This window comes from Didymella exigua (genome assembly GCF_010094145.1).
Source record: "Didymella exigua CBS 183.55 unplaced genomic scaffold M421scaffold_15, whole genome shotgun sequence".
In the NCBI taxonomy this organism is placed as follows: Eukaryota; Fungi; Ascomycota; class Dothideomycetes; order Pleosporales; family Didymellaceae; genus Didymella; species Didymella exigua.
Window position 1 is genome coordinate 159,856 of NW_022984789.1, and position 14,631 is coordinate 174,486.

Below are 14,631 nucleotides of genomic sequence, written 5' to 3' on the forward strand. Positions count from 1 at the left end.
ATGCTGATTGAACTCGAAATTATGCTGATTGAACTCGAAACTATGCTGATTGAACTCGAAACTATGCTGATTGAACTCGAAATTATGCTGATTGAACTCTGAAGCATGCTGATTGAACTCTGAATCATGCTGATTGAACCAACTCTAAAGATTGCATCTACATGTACATTTCCCTCTGCCTTCGTTTTCGTCATATAGCTCACAACACAAGCATACCCAGCAGACTACCCGCTGCAACGACAGACCAGATGCCCATAACGAGACCGCCATGCTCGACGGCCTTGGGTCCGTTGAGGCCCGCAGCCGCGCCCTTGGACGAACTGCCCGACGCTCCGGTCGACCCAGCAGTCGCCTTTCCAGTCGGGCTGGCCGCTGTCCCTGTGCCCGCAGTGCCTACAGCCGCAAGCAAGCTGGAGCACGTGCTCGCCGTTGCGGCCGTCTGCACCGTCGCCATGCCGCTGAAGCCGCACGCAGAGCTGCTCTTGCCGTTGCCCAGGTAGTACTGGTTGGCGACCCAGGCCAGCTGGTCCTTGGGGTTGCAGCCAGAGTACCCGCCGTAGCTGCCCGTCGTTGCGTTGCGGGTGATGCCGGTGCAGAAGTCCTCGTTGGCGCCGCAGATGTAGTTGAACACGTCGGCGTAGTCGTCCTCGTTGGTGCTCTTGATGTTGCATTGCAGACCGGCGACCATGCAGGAGCAGAGCTCGCTGTTCGGAGAAGGAGGCAGCGGCGAGGCCTCGGCTTCCCAGCTTGAGCCGACGGACGGGCACGCGGGCGCCGAGTGAGAGGGCGTGTAGGCGCTGCGCTGGGTGATTGTGGGGCTGACCGACGCCAGCTGGGACTGCAGCGAGGTGAAGTCGGGGTAAGGCGAGACGGAGGCGTCGTTGGACGTCAGCTCGACGAGGCCGTAGTCGTTGGTGCCCATGAACCATTCGTAGACAATACCGCCGGAGAAGACGCTGGTCATGTTGCCGAACAGGACCTGCACCTCTGTGAAGGGACGGTGTGTCGCGCCGCCGTCGACGCCCTCGATGCAACCGTACTCAGCGAAGAAGACGGGGACGGGGTAGTCGGAGAAGAAGTCGACGCGCTCGCCGTACGAGGAAGCTGAGTAGCTGCTGTCACCACACCACGAGTACACGTTGTAGCCCCAGAAGTCGATCGACGTAGCATTGCCCGAATTGCCCGACTCGCATGCGAAGTAGTGCGCCAGCTCATCACGAGTGGGCACATCGGCTGTTGCATAGCCTACACCGAGCGTGCTGCGGTATTTCTGCGAGGAAATGTATCCCTTGACGTCGCGGACAGCTGCCTTGACGAATGCTGCAGCTGCCGTCTGGTTGGCAGAGCTGACGTTTTCGTTGCCGGCGAAGAAGCCAAGCACGTTCTTGTACTTCTGGAGTGCATCGACGACGCCGGTGTAGCGGTTGTACAGGGCCACGTCCCACTCAGGATCATCTGAGATAATCGATGTGCCGGGCTCACCCAGGTCAGCAATAACGTAGATGTCTGCCGAAGCCAACTGCGCCATGCAGTCATCGTGGTTCTTGGTCGGGTCAATGGCGTACACGCGGATGATGTTGGTGAAGATCTGCTTCAAGTAAGGGATGTCACGCTTGCAAGCATCGCCATCCGCCAGTGGGTCAGTGTAGCTGGTATTAGAGCTGGTGGAGCCATTAGGCGAGTAGTTTTGTTGGTACGCAACACCCTTGAGGTAGCTGAAGCATCGTTAGCGCTGTTTCTTGTGATCCTCGAAGCTTGGGCGTACAATTGCGATCCGTTGTTCGTGTAGAAGAAGTGCTGTCCGTAGACCTCGATGTCAGGAATGTCGTCGTAGCTCGCGGCCGAAACGCTGCCCAGCAGTGTTGCCGCGACAGCACCGAGGCCTGCGAAAGTGCTGGTAAACTTCATGTTGCCGCAAAAAAGAGTGATGGCAAGCTGTCAAACGAGGGACGAAGCTTTATAGCCCGAGCTTAGTATTCACGACAAGGCTTGGCCGTGGAGTGGATGAAGCAAGGGAGAAAGCCGGAGGTTCCGGGATTTTGTACACGAGTTTGCTGGCCGCGCGGTGGCTGCAGGTACTATCTGTCACTACCCTCATTGCGTGGCTCTGCTGACACCGATCTGCCGGGGTGGCGTACGCGTTGATGTGTGGTTCGTATTGGGGGATGACGAACGATTTGGTCAGAAGCGTGCCCGATGCTGCCGTTTCGGGCGACACTAGTTTATTTCCGTTATGAATTGACGACTGTAGGTCAAGCTTTGCGGTCTCTATTTTTAACTCGCACCGGGATAGAAGACGGCTGTGATGCGGTTACGTTCTTTCCGAAAGTTGCATACATTTTGACCAGCAGAACGATCGGCTGTCACTTTACAGGTTCATGAGGCCTGCATTGCGCATGGCCTCTGATTGGGCGGGCCACTTATGGTGTTGGAAGCTGGCAACGACCGAGCGTGGCGCAGCAGGGTAGAAGAAATTGCCCTCGATTCATATACAAGGACCAGAGCTCAATCGAAGCGATATCCAGAATGAATGAGTCCGAAGCTTAGCAACAGTTCTGGTTTAACATCACTGAGCTTCCGACCTCATACCTGAAGCCCGCAGTCTACCCACTCGCTTCTTCAGCCGTCGGTGAAGAGCCTTCATCCTGCTACCGTGCGATTCCTCCCACGCGTCGAGGTATGTGAAGGGAGAAAGGCCAGCCCAGGGGAGAACTGCCCGCCTTTGCAAATAATCCTGTAGTCTCCATTGTGAGCCTGCCGCGTGGCGTATAATATGCCACAAATCGAGAGCCTGGCTACCTGCGAGCAACTGACTTCGCTGCTTCAGTTGTAGTGTCGGTAATAAGCCGGACGCCGGAGTGGCTTTGGTCGTCCCTTGGATCATGCTTGTGGGAGAAATCCGGCGAAGTCGGTATGTAGGCCGCGGACCGCTCCCTGAACGTATTCGATTTGTTGTTTATGTCCACATCGGCAAGGTCGGCGATTTCTTCCTTGCGATGTCTGAAAAGATGCTTCGACCTTAAGTTGACCTGAGTCAATAGTGATCCATGTGGAAAGGCTACGTGCGAGTACCTACTGCTTCATCTGACGTAGCAAGTCGTATCGCCTCCTGACCACTAACCATCCTAGTTCCTGTATAAAAGTCAATGTCGCCGTGTATCTTGGAATAGTGCCGCTGAGGTTACTGACGCGCGAGGTTCAACATCGGTTCATGTTCTGTTGTCATTACTACACTGTGCGATGGAATTGTGGAGCTTCGTGTTAAGCTTGCTGACATCTTCTACGAGCGCCTCGATGTCGATAGCTGTACCCCGTCGGTCCAACTGTTGGTGCAAGAGCTTTTGTCTCGTGGCAACTGATCTGCAGGTTTGGCCTCAGCCTTTCTGATTCGTAGAGAAGCTGGCATTATTTCTGGGTCCATGGTGGTCTTCGGGTTCGTTCTCATCGGCTTACGGCGCGGGCAAAGCTTGTGGAAGCGCGGTACGATCGAGGACTAAAGGCATCATATCAACTGCAATTGGCGACCCTGAGTAGTACTACGGTCTGCACTCTTTGCCGTTGACCGCAATGCGATGCGGAGGCATCTCGTGCGTACCATGGTAACAGTGAACCCTTCAGCATCAATTAAGTGGAAACCGAGGTCATTGGATGCAACTATTCGGTGAGATAAAGGAAGAAGCTTGTTTTTGAAGCCTAAGTCTAAGAAGAGAAGATGCCGTAAATCGTGTCGTCTGATGCCGAAAACGCCGTCGCTTGTGTGAAGGTCCTATGCCAGACGGTCACGCTCAATCACTCAGGTCGACATCCTCGACATCGGAGCCCAGCTCCATAACTGTCACGCCGGTCACCGAATCGTGCCTCGAGTGCCTCCCAAACCCTTGAAACGGCTTGAGAGACTTCGTGAGGCCCAGGTTGGTAATGGACATGGATCGCTTGGCGTGCTTGCGGCGTGCAAGTTCTTGTGAATAGTACTTGTCCAATTGCTCGGCCCTCTTGTCAGCCTCGTACCTCGCCTCCTCTCGCCTGCGGGCTGTCTTGCAGTAGGGGTCTGAGAATGGTCGTGACTCGCATTGCCAGCCCCAGGAAAGGCAGTCCATATACACGGCAGGGTTGTTGGTGATGTAAGGGCGGGGCATGTGCGGTACGTTGATGATGTACGGCATTTTGCCGAATGAGTGACGATAATCTTTCGTCTTTGTTGTAGGCGCTGAGCTTAGAAGAGTGTTGTCAAGAAATTCAATTGTGCTCTTGAACTGGGATTTTCTTCTGATGGTTCAGAGGGTGGGTCTGTAGAAAGAGGACTCAGTCTGAGGTGAAGGTTGAGAGACGGGTGAATATGAGAGAATGAGGGGCTACCAGCAAGGTGAGGGGCTTTGTGCAGGTTCTCGCAAGCTTCGTAGCTTCGAAAGTGAAGCAAGCGCACCGAGATGTGGGTATAGTGACTATACGGTGTACTAGCGTGTTGGAAACGGAGTAGTCAGTGGGGGCGAATGAGGCTCAACAACTTGCATGCAGATCCGTCGATAAAGGGTGCATGAGACTGGTTCTTAAGTGCTCGTGGTGTCTGCGGTGCTTGAGGTATCACGCTGCGCCATCCCGTGGGGAGCCATTGTGCGACACGGAATGCAAAGAAGCATCTTGGCACAACTGGGGAAGTCAGGCAATTCCTAGATTTAATCATGTTCGAAACAACATCATCCCAACTAAGCTCTTTATTGTGCTTCGTGCTCCGGTGTGACCCCACTCATTTGACGCGCGAGGTTCGATGGCGGGTGTTGAGCCACGCGCATGAAGCAGGCGCGACGATTGGTTTTGAGCGTGTCGTTGGCCAATATTCTGATAATTCCATTCAGTCTCGAAACAATCTGACGTTCTGGGCCATCGCTGGGTCTTGCGAGCCAGGTCATGGCGTATTGTTGTGGGAGACAGGAACGAAGGGTTCGAGCGGGTGTGGGGAAATTCGCTTGGCATGACTCCATCGCGAGACCCCTCCGAATAACTTTTGGACAATCTACGTTCACAGTCAACAGCCCGCCAGAATGAGTACCAATGCAGAGTTCGACATCGTGTCGAGCTATCGCCGTATTCTCAATGAGGACCCAGAGCTTACTATGCCTGTTGCGGCCATTGAAGCCCTCGTAGAAGCCATCGCACAGAGCTCAGTATCGACCGTCGCCGAAACACTCGATCTTCTCGAACGCCATACTGCCGCCCTCAAAGCCTCGATCGCAAACCCAATCTCGCTTTCTGCCGGCACCGATCTCTTCCAGCGCTACCTCATTACCACCCTCAACCGCCCAGCTAGCCTGAATCTCGGTCCTGACGATGACTTCCGCGCCATTCGCAACCATCTACTGTCCAACGGCAAGTTGTTCGTAGAACGGGCCAAGCAGAGTCGAGAGAAGATTGCCAGCTTCGGCAAGCACTTCATTCGCGACGGAGCCACTGTGCTCACGAATGGTGGCTCGCGTGTTGTTGGCGCGCTTCTGAGGCGGGCAGCCGAGTCCAGCACGATCCGCTTCAAGGTCATCTACGTTGTGCCGTCCTCGCACACCTCTGATGCCAATGAAGGCGACCAGACCGTGTCCGATCTGCGCGCACACAACGTCCCTGTTGCTACTATCTCGGATTCCGCAGTAGCATATTCGCTGGGCAAAGTGGACATGGTCATTGTTGGAGCAGAGGGCGTCGTTGAGAACGGAGGTATCATCTCACGCATGGGAACATACCAGATGGGTCTGCTGGCTAAGAGCAAGGGCAAGCCATTCTACGTGGTTGCGGAGAGCCACAAGTTCGTCAGGCTGTACCCTCTCAGCCAGTTCGATCTGCCCATCGAGCAGAAGGTGCTCGATTTCAAGGTCACAGATGATCCCAAGGCCAGCAAGGCAGGGGCCAAGGACGCAGTTGACGAGGGTATCGCCGACATGACCTTGAAGCACACATCGACAGGGCTGAATGCCGAGGATGCCGTCGACTTCACAGTAGGTTAACCTATAACTATGACTTTGACTTTCTTCATGCTGACATCCGTTCTAGCCCCCCGATCTCATCTCTGGAATCATCACAGAGTCCGGTGTACTCACACCGTCTGCAGTCTCGGAAGAGTTGATCAAGATCTGGTTCTGAGCCCTTTCCGAGGAGAGAAACCCCGACTTGCGTTGGCCTCCTATCCCCTGCGCCCTCAACGCTGCTTGACGCGCACTCACACAATATGTAGGCTGCTCAACAATGCATTCCCGCGCCCGAGCACTCGGTGCTCGCACAGCAAAAACCGCAGCAGCACCGAGGAGAAGAGCCACGTGTGGGACGGCGTTGCACTTGAGCAGCCGTAGGCGAGAATGTCACATGATATGCAAACGACTCAAAGATTGGGCAGTCGGAGCGAGGCGGACACTCTGGTGGCGAAAGATGACATTCACGAAGACAAGAACACACGATACCCAGTAGCAATTCAACAAGAAATGACAGCTGGCAACCAAGACCAACCGTGCGTGACCAAGAGTGTTGGCGTGGAGCTCCTAACCACCCTGCAGCCCACGCGTTCCAGTGCCTTGACATTGCAGAACACAGCATCAACAGCCCGAATCCGAGCCCCACAATGCCCACAGGCGACCAAACACACCGCCCAAGAGCCACACACACCAGGGCTGTCCCCAGATCAGAGGCCCCGAGAAGCCGGTTCGCAGAGCGCACGACATGGATCGCCCCCTCCCTCATGGTCCTGGAGGCGATGGGGACGTTGGCTGGAAAGACGTTTTGGAACACATTCGCTGCGACCACGACGCCACACGAGCTCGTTCCGCGTCTCCCACCGACTCGACGACGGCGTCGCTCTGCTGGCCGCTCCGTCGACCGTGGCACCGGGCAGCAGCGGGAAGCTGGCATTGCTGCGGCAGCCGAGCGCTCTCTGCGTGTCGGCGACGCAGTCGCGACGCCGCTCGCTACTCGCGAGGCTCACACGAGTCCGTTGTGCACGGGGTGTTGGTCGCGGTTAGTCCCCGGCGCCCGCGCTGCCTGGCCGGGTTTAGGAGCGTCTCGGTGGCCGTGGTTGCACGCTGCTGCCGGCATTGTGTCGGTTGTTTCCGCTGTTCGCGGACTGCGAGGACTGGGCATGAGGGGGCGCGGAGCGGGATGCAGGGCGCTGGCGGCCGCGGAGATGGAGCTGACTGTGCGTCTTTGTCTACTGGTCTGTTCGCTGATACGACGCAGATTCGATCCAGGCCGTGCGAATTCGACGGTTGGAAGGCCAGTGCGAAGTCCAAGGGATGACCTGTACTGTACGGAGAAAGTAAAGTCTATGGGTATTTGACACCTGCTGGGCGCGGACAGGCTGGAGGATCTACCTGGTACAGCGTCTGCCAAAGAGACGAGTGTCTGTGCTCCAAAAGCCTTCTGCACAATCTACTCCTATCTCATGCAGCGGCTGCTATCATATATGAAGCAATAGCTCCATCTAGCCGAGGACGATTGCCTCTGTCTTGAAAAGCTTAAGCCACCATTCACCTTGGCCATGGCCAAGCGATTGCCAGTTCTTCAAGCGAAACTCCCTGCCTTCCCAATCGTGAACGCAGTAGTCAAGCTGCCCAGCATTGTAATGGTCGCAGAAACGCGCCACGCCTATGCGCTCGTAGTATGCGCCGCGCTGCCGCAGAACCATTACCCAGCTTGTGTAGGATTTTAGATGTGACGAGAAAAGAACGCCAGTCAAATAGGCAGTATTGGCGAGCTGAGTATCACTTATGCTCCAATACGTACCCAAGTAGATGTATGTATACTCGTCGTAGCGCAGTGCAATCACGTGTTCTTCGCTCGGCTTTCCACTCCCGTATTGCCGAAGCACTGTGAGTCTCGTCGTCGGCAGTTCGAATGCAAGCTGTTCCTCGTTAGTGACGTGAGCTCGAAGATCGGGCGATGCATCAAAGTCCCATAAGCTGGTTCCCTTTTGCTCGACCACAACGTGTATCTCGTTGAAGCGGGCAGGTAGGGCCGACGCCCTGCTGTCCCATGATATACGACCTTCCCAACCAATTGGAGACCAGCTTGGGAAGCCATTCCGTCGACGTGTCTTTCCACGATTTAGATGGCTCCAATGCATCGAGAGCTCGATGTAACGATCGTTCTTATCGGTGTGGAAGTCGAATGGGAGACCCGAGATATGGTATACCGACTCGGAAGCAAGTGTGTACAGCGCCCCACTGATCGCTTCGAGCGCGTCGTTGTCGAATCTTAGAGATCGACGACAGTATTGTTCAAGATATGCGCGGGCTCTATCCATACCTGAGCTCTTGATCCCGGTGTCCGCCCACTTTGTTTCGAGTTGCCTTCGTGGCAGACAGTTCTCTAGTAGTAGCTCTTCCCGCAAATAAGAGGCCTCACGGTCCTCTACGCTCTTGTAGCCGTGCAGCATTGGGATCGTGGTGGCTTCGTAATAGGTTTCGGTGTCGCAAACGAAGATGGCCTGGCGGTCTGTGAATACCAATCGCCTTCTAGACAAGAAGCCTTCTTGAAATGTCCAGCCTCGTGTTGCCCAGCGAGAATCAAGGATATCCCTTGAGCCAGCTATGTGTGGGATGGCGTAAAGGTGATTTCCTTTTACTTCGACATGATGAACTGGGCGGCGCAAAGTGGGTGAGAGCCCGGGTAGTCCAGATGAGGGATCGGTGCCTGTTGAAGCTACAATGGTCAAATCTGCAGCCAAGTATATATCTCCCATTTGGGATATCTGTAGCTGTTTCGCTGCCGGGTCGTGCTGGGGTATGCACTAATTTCGTCAGTCCAGACTATTCACCGTGGACGCTTGACGTACGTAACGATCAACCCAAAGGAACCTACATCCCAGGTTAAGGGTGAGCTGTATACTTTGGCTAATGGTCTGGGGCATCAGCTGCCTCGACTCTAATGCATCATAGCACTCAACAGCTTCTGAGCTCGAGTCCCCCCAGACGTATGAAAGAGCAAAGAAAGCCAGCCCAGGTAGTGCGTCCACAACTTTTCTGTCATGACAATCAATCACTTTGAGTCTCTGTAATGGGGGTCGACGATGTGGCCGACAACGCTGATGGTGATTCAGCTTGCAGTCGTCCAGCCAGCTCTTTAGGAGATCGTGGTCTAGCTTTTGCGGAAAGATGCTCTTTAGCCGGACAGTAGTGTTGCTGTGATCGAGGCGAGACATGAGTATGTGTGGTCTGAAGAAGTAATCCGGATCACTGCCTTGTCGCAAGACAGAGACAGCCTCGTGACTCGTCCCGGGCTCTGCGATACACTTGTGCTGCCTTTCTCTCAGCAAACCGAACGAGGCGTTGTCCAACGAACGAGTCATTGATCTGAATTCTCCAATCAGGCGGCATACGGGACAGCTTGAGCTTTTCAAACTGCTGATGCTGACCCTGCGCAAAGGCCTTGTGAACGCCGATACGTTTTCGGGGTTCGCCCAAGAAACTTTGCAGCAGTGGCCGCACAGCGTCTCGCCGCCGCTACTTTTCTGGCATATGGACATTTTGTAAACACCCGGTAGCTCATGGAGTGAGTGGTCGTTGTGTGTGACGGCGGGGTGAGCAGGCTGAGGCTGAAGGCGGCTGGATCCTGCGACGCTAACCAAGGTTAGTTGTCAGGCCCCAGGCATGTGGCCTTGGCCACCTCTGACCTGAGATAGGATGGCAATAAGTACTGTTGTGGCCACAGGCTCACTATCTGAGTGAGCATTGATACCTCTTTGGTTGTAGTGGCTAGGTACCGGTAGGCCGGAGCCCGGTCCTGACATGCAGTGATATAAAACATATAAGAACGTGAAATTTCCTACAAGTTAACTACTTAGCACTATGAATGTAAACAGAATATAACAGTCAGTGTTCGAGACTCTTGCATAAGCGATAGAACGTTGCAGAATAGAAAAGGGGTAGGAGCATAACGTTATTGCAGGTTTTAGAGAGACAAATTACTGCCGAACTAGACAATGAGTTGATCCCCTCATGTACTACTATAGTCCGAGGACTCTTGGTTAGCCCTGTACCCCGTCTGCACAGGCAGAGAGTCCTTGTAGTACTTTGTAAGAGCTGTACTTTTCCAATCAACTCCAAATTTACTGTAGTACTGCTTACTGCTGCAGCTACTGCCAAGACCCAGCTCCGGGCCACCCAGCCAGGCCACCCAGCAAAAAGGCATCAGTGCTTAATCAGATAGTGCGCATGTGGCCAGAACAGTACTTATTGCAGGTCAGAAGCGGCCAAGGCCACATACTGAACAGAGCGCCTGACAGCTACAGCTTCCTATAACCACTGTTCCTTGCTGCGACCTGCTGCTGCACACCGACGGTAGATCCCAGTGCTCCGTCCAGTTGACAACGCTGCAGGAAGCAGGAGAACATGACTGCCGTGAGTAAAGCATGGACCGGCTTCTTTCTCTCCCAGGCATACGCCGTCTCTCTTTTTCGACTAGCACAGATGTTGGCGAAACCGGCTGCTCGCGTCCCTTGCATGGCAGCATGCATGCAGGCTTCTCGTCCGTGAGGAGAACAGGAGGAGCGGTTGGAGGCGAGCACGGTGTGTGTTGACAAACGACGGAGGTGGAGAGAGCAAAGCACACAGAAGGAAAGCACAGAAGGAAAGCACAGAAGAAAAGCACAGAAGGAAAGCACAGAAGGAAAGCACAGAAACAGATCAGGGAAACAAACAAGGCCTGACGACCCCATCGACTGGGTGGTTATTCCTACCTAGCCTAGTTCGCCGCGTTCCTAACCTTGGCCTGCTCAACCGCCCGCTCCCAGCTCGTCCTGTAGATGAAGATACTCTCAATGAGCGATACAACGCCCAGCGCAACCGCAGGCCCAGCCCACAACCCGTACAGTCCCCATCCCGCCCCGAACCCGGTGCCGAAACTAATCGGCATGCCGACGAGATAGTACGCGAACAACCCGACATAGCCGCCAATCTCCTGCCTGCCCAGGCCGCGCAGGATGCCATTGCAATTCGCGGCCAGCGCGTCGAAGACCTGGAACGTGGCGCACAGCGGCAGCAGCTTGGCGACGAGATCGATGACGTCCTGGTCCGGGGTGAAGAGGCGGGGGATCTGGTCGCGCAGCAAGCTGAGCAGCAGCAGGTTCCCGAAGCCGACGATGACGGAGGCCACGACGGCGACTTTGGCTGCTGTTTTGGCGGGCACGGCAAGCGTCGCGCCGATCAGGTTCGCGATGCGTGTCGATGCCGCCACGCTCATCGGGAACGGGATCTGGAACGTGAGGCCCGTTATACTCCCCAGTACCGACTGGGCTGCGAGCTCGGTCTCGCCCAGCCAGCTCGAGGACAGTGTTAGCACCTCGAAGGCGAGGAACTCGGCGAGCACCATGATCAGCCCCGGCAGCGCGAGCTTGATCATGGGCGTCCAGTTCTTCAGCGCGCGCCGGTCGAAGCCGCCCCAGCACTGGTATCCGTCGATGAAGCGGACGTACAGGAACAGCATGACGGGGAGTATGTTTTCGGTTATGGAGACGGCGATTGGCGCGCCGATGAAGCCCCAGCCGAGGTGCCAGACGAAGAGCCAGTTGAGGAAGGCGTTGAGCGGGGCGCAGATGAGCAGGATGTACATGTTGACGCTGAACAGGCCTTGGGCCTGGACGTAGCGTTTTCCGCTCTCGAAGGCGGCGTAGCCCGGCGCGCCGAAGATGAGGACTTTGAGGTAGAGACCAGCGAGGCGCGCGGTTTCGGGCTCGGGGACGATGAGCGACAGGATCTGCGTTCCGCAGGCCCAGATGATGGAGATTGGGATCGTGATGAGTAGCAGGAAGGCGAGCATGCGCTGCAGCTGCAGGCCCACGAGGTGCGGGCGTCCGGAGCCGTAGGCCTGGGCGCACAGTGTGTCGAGAGAGGTTGCGAGGCCTTGGTACACGGCGTATCCGGTGATGGAGGCGGTCATGGAGGCGAGCGATACGGCGCCAAGTTCGGTCTTACCAATGTGGCCGACGGTGAAGATGCTGGCGACGGGCAGGCTGTACTGCAGGAGGAAAGTCAGGACCATGGGCGCGGAGCTCTTGCACAGGACTTTGGTCTCTCGCTTCCAGCTCGTGTTGATCTTGCCGGCTGCAACTGCTTCGTTCCATCTCTTGTTGATCGTCTTGGGCGTGTCGAGGCCGCCGTACGGCTGGTCTGGGTCCCCTTCCTGTCCGAGAAGAGCATCGGCCTCTGACGCGTCCGCGTGGCGACCAGACTCCTCGTCAGGCGTACTGCGGACCTTTTGCAGGGTCGAAAAGGATGTCTTGGGTCCTATCCTGGTGGCAGGCCCCAGGCTGCCAGATCGCGGATGCTTTGGCAGCAGAAGATTGTTGTCGCGGAGCAGACTCCGCTCATCCTCTCTGACAGACTCCCTCTCTTTCTTGGACAGATAGTTGTGCTTCTTCGCGCTCGTCGACAGAAACGAGTGTCCCTGCGGGGCGCTCGAAGATGCGATAGCGAGGCCTCTGGGTCCCGGGTTGACGTACGAGGGCCTGCGGTAAGAATTGATCATGGAGTACTGGCGAATGGTCGACGAGCCGGAGGAGGATTCATCGTCGCCATCCGTGTCGTCGGGATCATAGTCGGAGGTGTCGTCTTCGAGATCCCGCGCAATCGCCTCCTCGGCGATGTCGGTGGCGTGCGCGAAGCCGTCCATCTGGGCGGCGACGTCGCTTGCAAATTCGTTGCCGGTGCTCTGACCGGCCTGGGATGACGAGGGTGGGGCCATTGTTTCTCTCAGACTTGACTCGTCAAACACGCAGACCTGTCAAACACGCAGACTTGTCAAACACGCAGACTCGTCAAAAGACGCAGACTCGCCTTCCACCTCTCGAGGTCAATCGAGGCGGCGTGGAGAGCAATCAAGGAAAGTCAGTTTGGGTAATTGGCAGGCGGAACAGGGTCTATTTGAATCTTGGGTGGAGACTAGACTGAGGTCCAATGTCAAAGGCGCGCTCATGACCGAGCGCGGTAGCTCCAGGCGGGAAACTGCTTAGCGTGACTACCGGTAAGTCAGCGCCCTTGTCGTCGTCGATGCGCCCTTGTCGTCGTCGACGCGCCCTTGTCGTCGTCGTCGGGCCAATTGGCGGATGACAGAATGTCGTTTGACATGTTGCTGCGAGTGTGGCTGCTTGACTGTTGCTGCAAGTGTGGCTGCTTGACTGTTGCTGCAAGTGTGGCTGCTTGACTGTTGCTGCAAGTGTGGCTGCTTGACTGTTGCTGCGAGTGTGGCTGCTTGACTGTTGCTGCGAGTGTGGCTGCTCGACTGCTGCAGCATGTCGTGGCAGAGGCGTCGTTGTGCAGTCGAGCAGCTCTGCAATGCTTCGTAGCACGCAAGTAGAGAAACACGGCAATTATCGGGCGGTGGTCGTTGCACGTTCCTGCAGACTCGAACGGGACGCACGTGGGCTCGGGTTACCCAGTTACCCAGTTACACAGTTACCCAGTTACACAGTTACAGAGTTACAGAGTTGCACAGTTACACAGTTGCACGGGCTCGTGCGCGAGTCGACGGGGCTCGGTGCGAAGATTGAGAACAGCAACAGGAGCGGAAATAGGTAGTAACAGGTTTGGTAGTAACAGGTCTGGTAGTAACAGGTTTGGTAGTAACAGGTCTGGTAGTAACAGGTCTGGTGGTAACAGGTCTGGTAGTAACAGGTCTGGTAGTAACAGGTCTGGTAGTAACAGGTCTGGTAGTAACAGGTCTGGTAGTAACAAGTCTAGTTGGGGCAACAGGCCCAGCAGTAACAGCTAGTTGACGTCCTCGGCCACCAACAGCGGCGTCCGCTCACTGCTGCGATTCGCCGCGGCTTCGTCGTCCAGCCTCTTCTGCTCCTTCCTGTCCCTCCACAGAAACGACAGACTCATAGCCAGCAAGCAGCCCTGCAGACAGCCCGTGAATATGAACAGACCCCATGCGCTCCAGCCTCGCCGGCCCAGGCGGGCGTACAGGCTCGCAGCGAAGACAAAGCTGCCGGGCGTCTGGATGCACATCATCAGCACCGACAGGCTGCCCGGTTCCTGCAGGCGCCAGGTGGTCATGATCTGCGGGATGTACTGTACGGCAGCGAGGCCGGTGGCCAGGAGGCCGAGCAAGTTGGCCCAGGCGCGGACGTGGTCGGGCAGGGCGTAGACGAAGACGACGGAGCCGACCAAGGCGACGACGAAGAAGGCGAGGGACACGGCGAGCACGAGCACGGCCTCTTTCCAGGTGGGCATGTCGGCGTCGGCGGCGGCGTCGGCGTCGTGGTCGATGCCGGGGATGGCGGGGCGCGGGAAGAAGATCAGGAAGAGCAGCATGCTGGGCGGCGTCAGTCTGCACGGCGCATGTGGGAGGGGTGGGAGGGGTGGGGAGGGATGCGCACATGAAGAAGAAGCACGACCACTGCACGCCAATCTGGGCCATGCCGAGCAGGGCGGCGGCGCAGGGGAAGCGCCCAATGTCCTTGCAGCAGGCCATGTCGGCGGTGCTCTCGGGCAGGGTGAGGATGTTGGCCATGCTCGCCGTGCCCGAGACGGTGCCGAGCAGGACAAACAGCGGACTCAGCCCGCGCGAGGAGCGTCGCTGTATGATCTTGTAGTGCTGCGGGAGGTACGAGACGAGGATGCCGACGACGATGAAGCTCCGCGGCGGTTAGCTGTGGGCGAG

At 56.4% G+C, this 14,631-nt stretch overlaps 7 protein-coding genes across 7 annotated transcripts in view; 2 read left to right on the forward strand and 5 right to left on the reverse strand.

Annotated features, from left to right (window-relative positions):
- Position 1: 1 nt before the first annotated feature.
- Positions 2-2,143, reverse strand: M421DRAFT_421073 (carbohydrate-binding module family 43 protein). The gene is made up of 2 exons (XM_033592707.1): positions 1,766-2,143; positions 2-1,715 (listed from the first exon to the last, which is right to left on the reverse strand). The coding sequence occupies exons 1-2, from the start codon at positions 1,906-1,908 to the stop codon at positions 200-202; spliced, it is 1,659 nt and encodes a 552-aa protein (XP_033448130.1). The 5' UTR covers positions 1,909-2,143; the 3' UTR covers positions 2-199.
- A 1,501-nt stretch (positions 2,144-3,644) lies between these two features.
- M421DRAFT_162525 (uncharacterized protein) lies at positions 3,645-4,320 on the reverse strand. The gene has a single exon (XM_033587694.1). The coding sequence runs from the start codon at positions 4,161-4,163 to the stop codon at positions 3,786-3,788; it is 378 nt and encodes a 125-aa protein (XP_033448131.1). The 5' UTR covers positions 4,164-4,320; the 3' UTR covers positions 3,645-3,785.
- A 719-nt stretch (positions 4,321-5,039) lies between these two features.
- M421DRAFT_5555 (nagb/rpia/CoA transferase-like protein) lies at positions 5,040-6,126 on the forward strand (the record flags this gene model as incomplete). The annotated part of the gene is made up of 2 exons (XM_033595317.1): positions 5,040-5,981; positions 6,037-6,126. The coding sequence occupies 2 exons, from the start codon at positions 5,040-5,042 to the stop codon at positions 6,124-6,126; spliced, it is 1,032 nt and encodes a 343-aa protein (XP_033448132.1).
- Positions 6,127-6,294: 168 nt separating this feature from the next.
- Positions 6,295-7,470, forward strand: M421DRAFT_162565 (uncharacterized protein). Its single transcript, XM_033587696.1, has one exon. The coding sequence runs from the start codon at positions 6,599-6,601 to the stop codon at positions 7,307-7,309; it is 711 nt and encodes a 236-aa protein (XP_033448133.1). The 5' UTR covers positions 6,295-6,598; the 3' UTR covers positions 7,310-7,470.
- M421DRAFT_162540 (HET-domain-containing protein) lies at positions 7,382-9,529 on the reverse strand. Its single transcript, XM_033587695.1, has 2 exons — positions 8,807-9,529; positions 7,382-8,761 (listed from the first exon to the last, which is right to left on the reverse strand). The coding sequence occupies exons 1-2, from the start codon at positions 9,494-9,496 to the stop codon at positions 7,454-7,456; spliced, it is 1,998 nt and encodes a 665-aa protein (XP_033448134.1). The 5' UTR covers positions 9,497-9,529; the 3' UTR covers positions 7,382-7,453.
- Positions 9,530-10,713: 1,184 nt separating this feature from the next.
- M421DRAFT_101300 (MATE efflux family protein) lies at positions 10,714-12,711 on the reverse strand (the record flags this gene model as incomplete). The annotated part of the gene is made up of 1 exon (XM_033586622.1): positions 10,714-12,711. The coding sequence occupies one exon, from the start codon at positions 12,709-12,711 to the stop codon at positions 10,714-10,716; it is 1,998 nt and encodes a 665-aa protein (XP_033448135.1).
- Positions 12,712-13,378: 667 nt separating this feature from the next.
- The window catches only part of M421DRAFT_421080 (uncharacterized protein), a 1,634-nt gene continuing 381 nt past the window's right edge, over positions 13,379-14,631 (reverse strand). The window contains exons 2-4 of the mRNA XM_033592708.1: positions 14,348-14,605; positions 13,578-14,283; positions 13,379-13,547 (exon numbers count right to left, since the gene is read on the reverse strand). Coding sequence (XP_033448136.1) covers positions 13,734-14,283; positions 14,348-14,605 — 808 coding nt within the window. The 3' untranslated portion in view covers positions 13,379-13,547; positions 13,578-13,733. The remainder of the gene's footprint in view (positions 13,548-13,577; positions 14,284-14,347; positions 14,606-14,631) is intronic.

Excerpts from the sequence above, each read along its gene's own strand:
- M421DRAFT_162565 (XM_033587696.1), top strand. The coding sequence starts at position 6,599 with ATGCCCACAGGCGACCAAACACACCGCCCAAGAGCCACACACACCAGG.
- M421DRAFT_162540 (XM_033587695.1), bottom strand. The coding sequence starts at position 9,496 with ATGTCCATATGCCAGAAAAGTAGCGGCGGCGAGACGCTGTGCGGCCAC. Across the intron at positions 8,762-8,806 it reads TCCTTTGGGTTGATCGTTAC|TGCATACCCCAGCACGACCC; the intron begins GTACGTCAAGCG and ends TGACGAAATTAG.
- M421DRAFT_421073 (XM_033592707.1), bottom strand. The coding sequence starts at position 1,908 with ATGAAGTTTACCAGCACTTTCGCAGGCCTCGGTGCTGTCGCGGCAACA. Across the intron at positions 1,716-1,765 it reads ACGAACAACGGATCGCAATT|CTACCTCAAGGGTGTTGCGT; the intron begins GTACGCCCAAGC and ends ACGATGCTTCAG.
- M421DRAFT_162525 (XM_033587694.1), bottom strand. The coding sequence starts at position 4,163 with ATGCCGTACATCATCAACGTACCGCACATGCCCCGCCCTTACATCACC.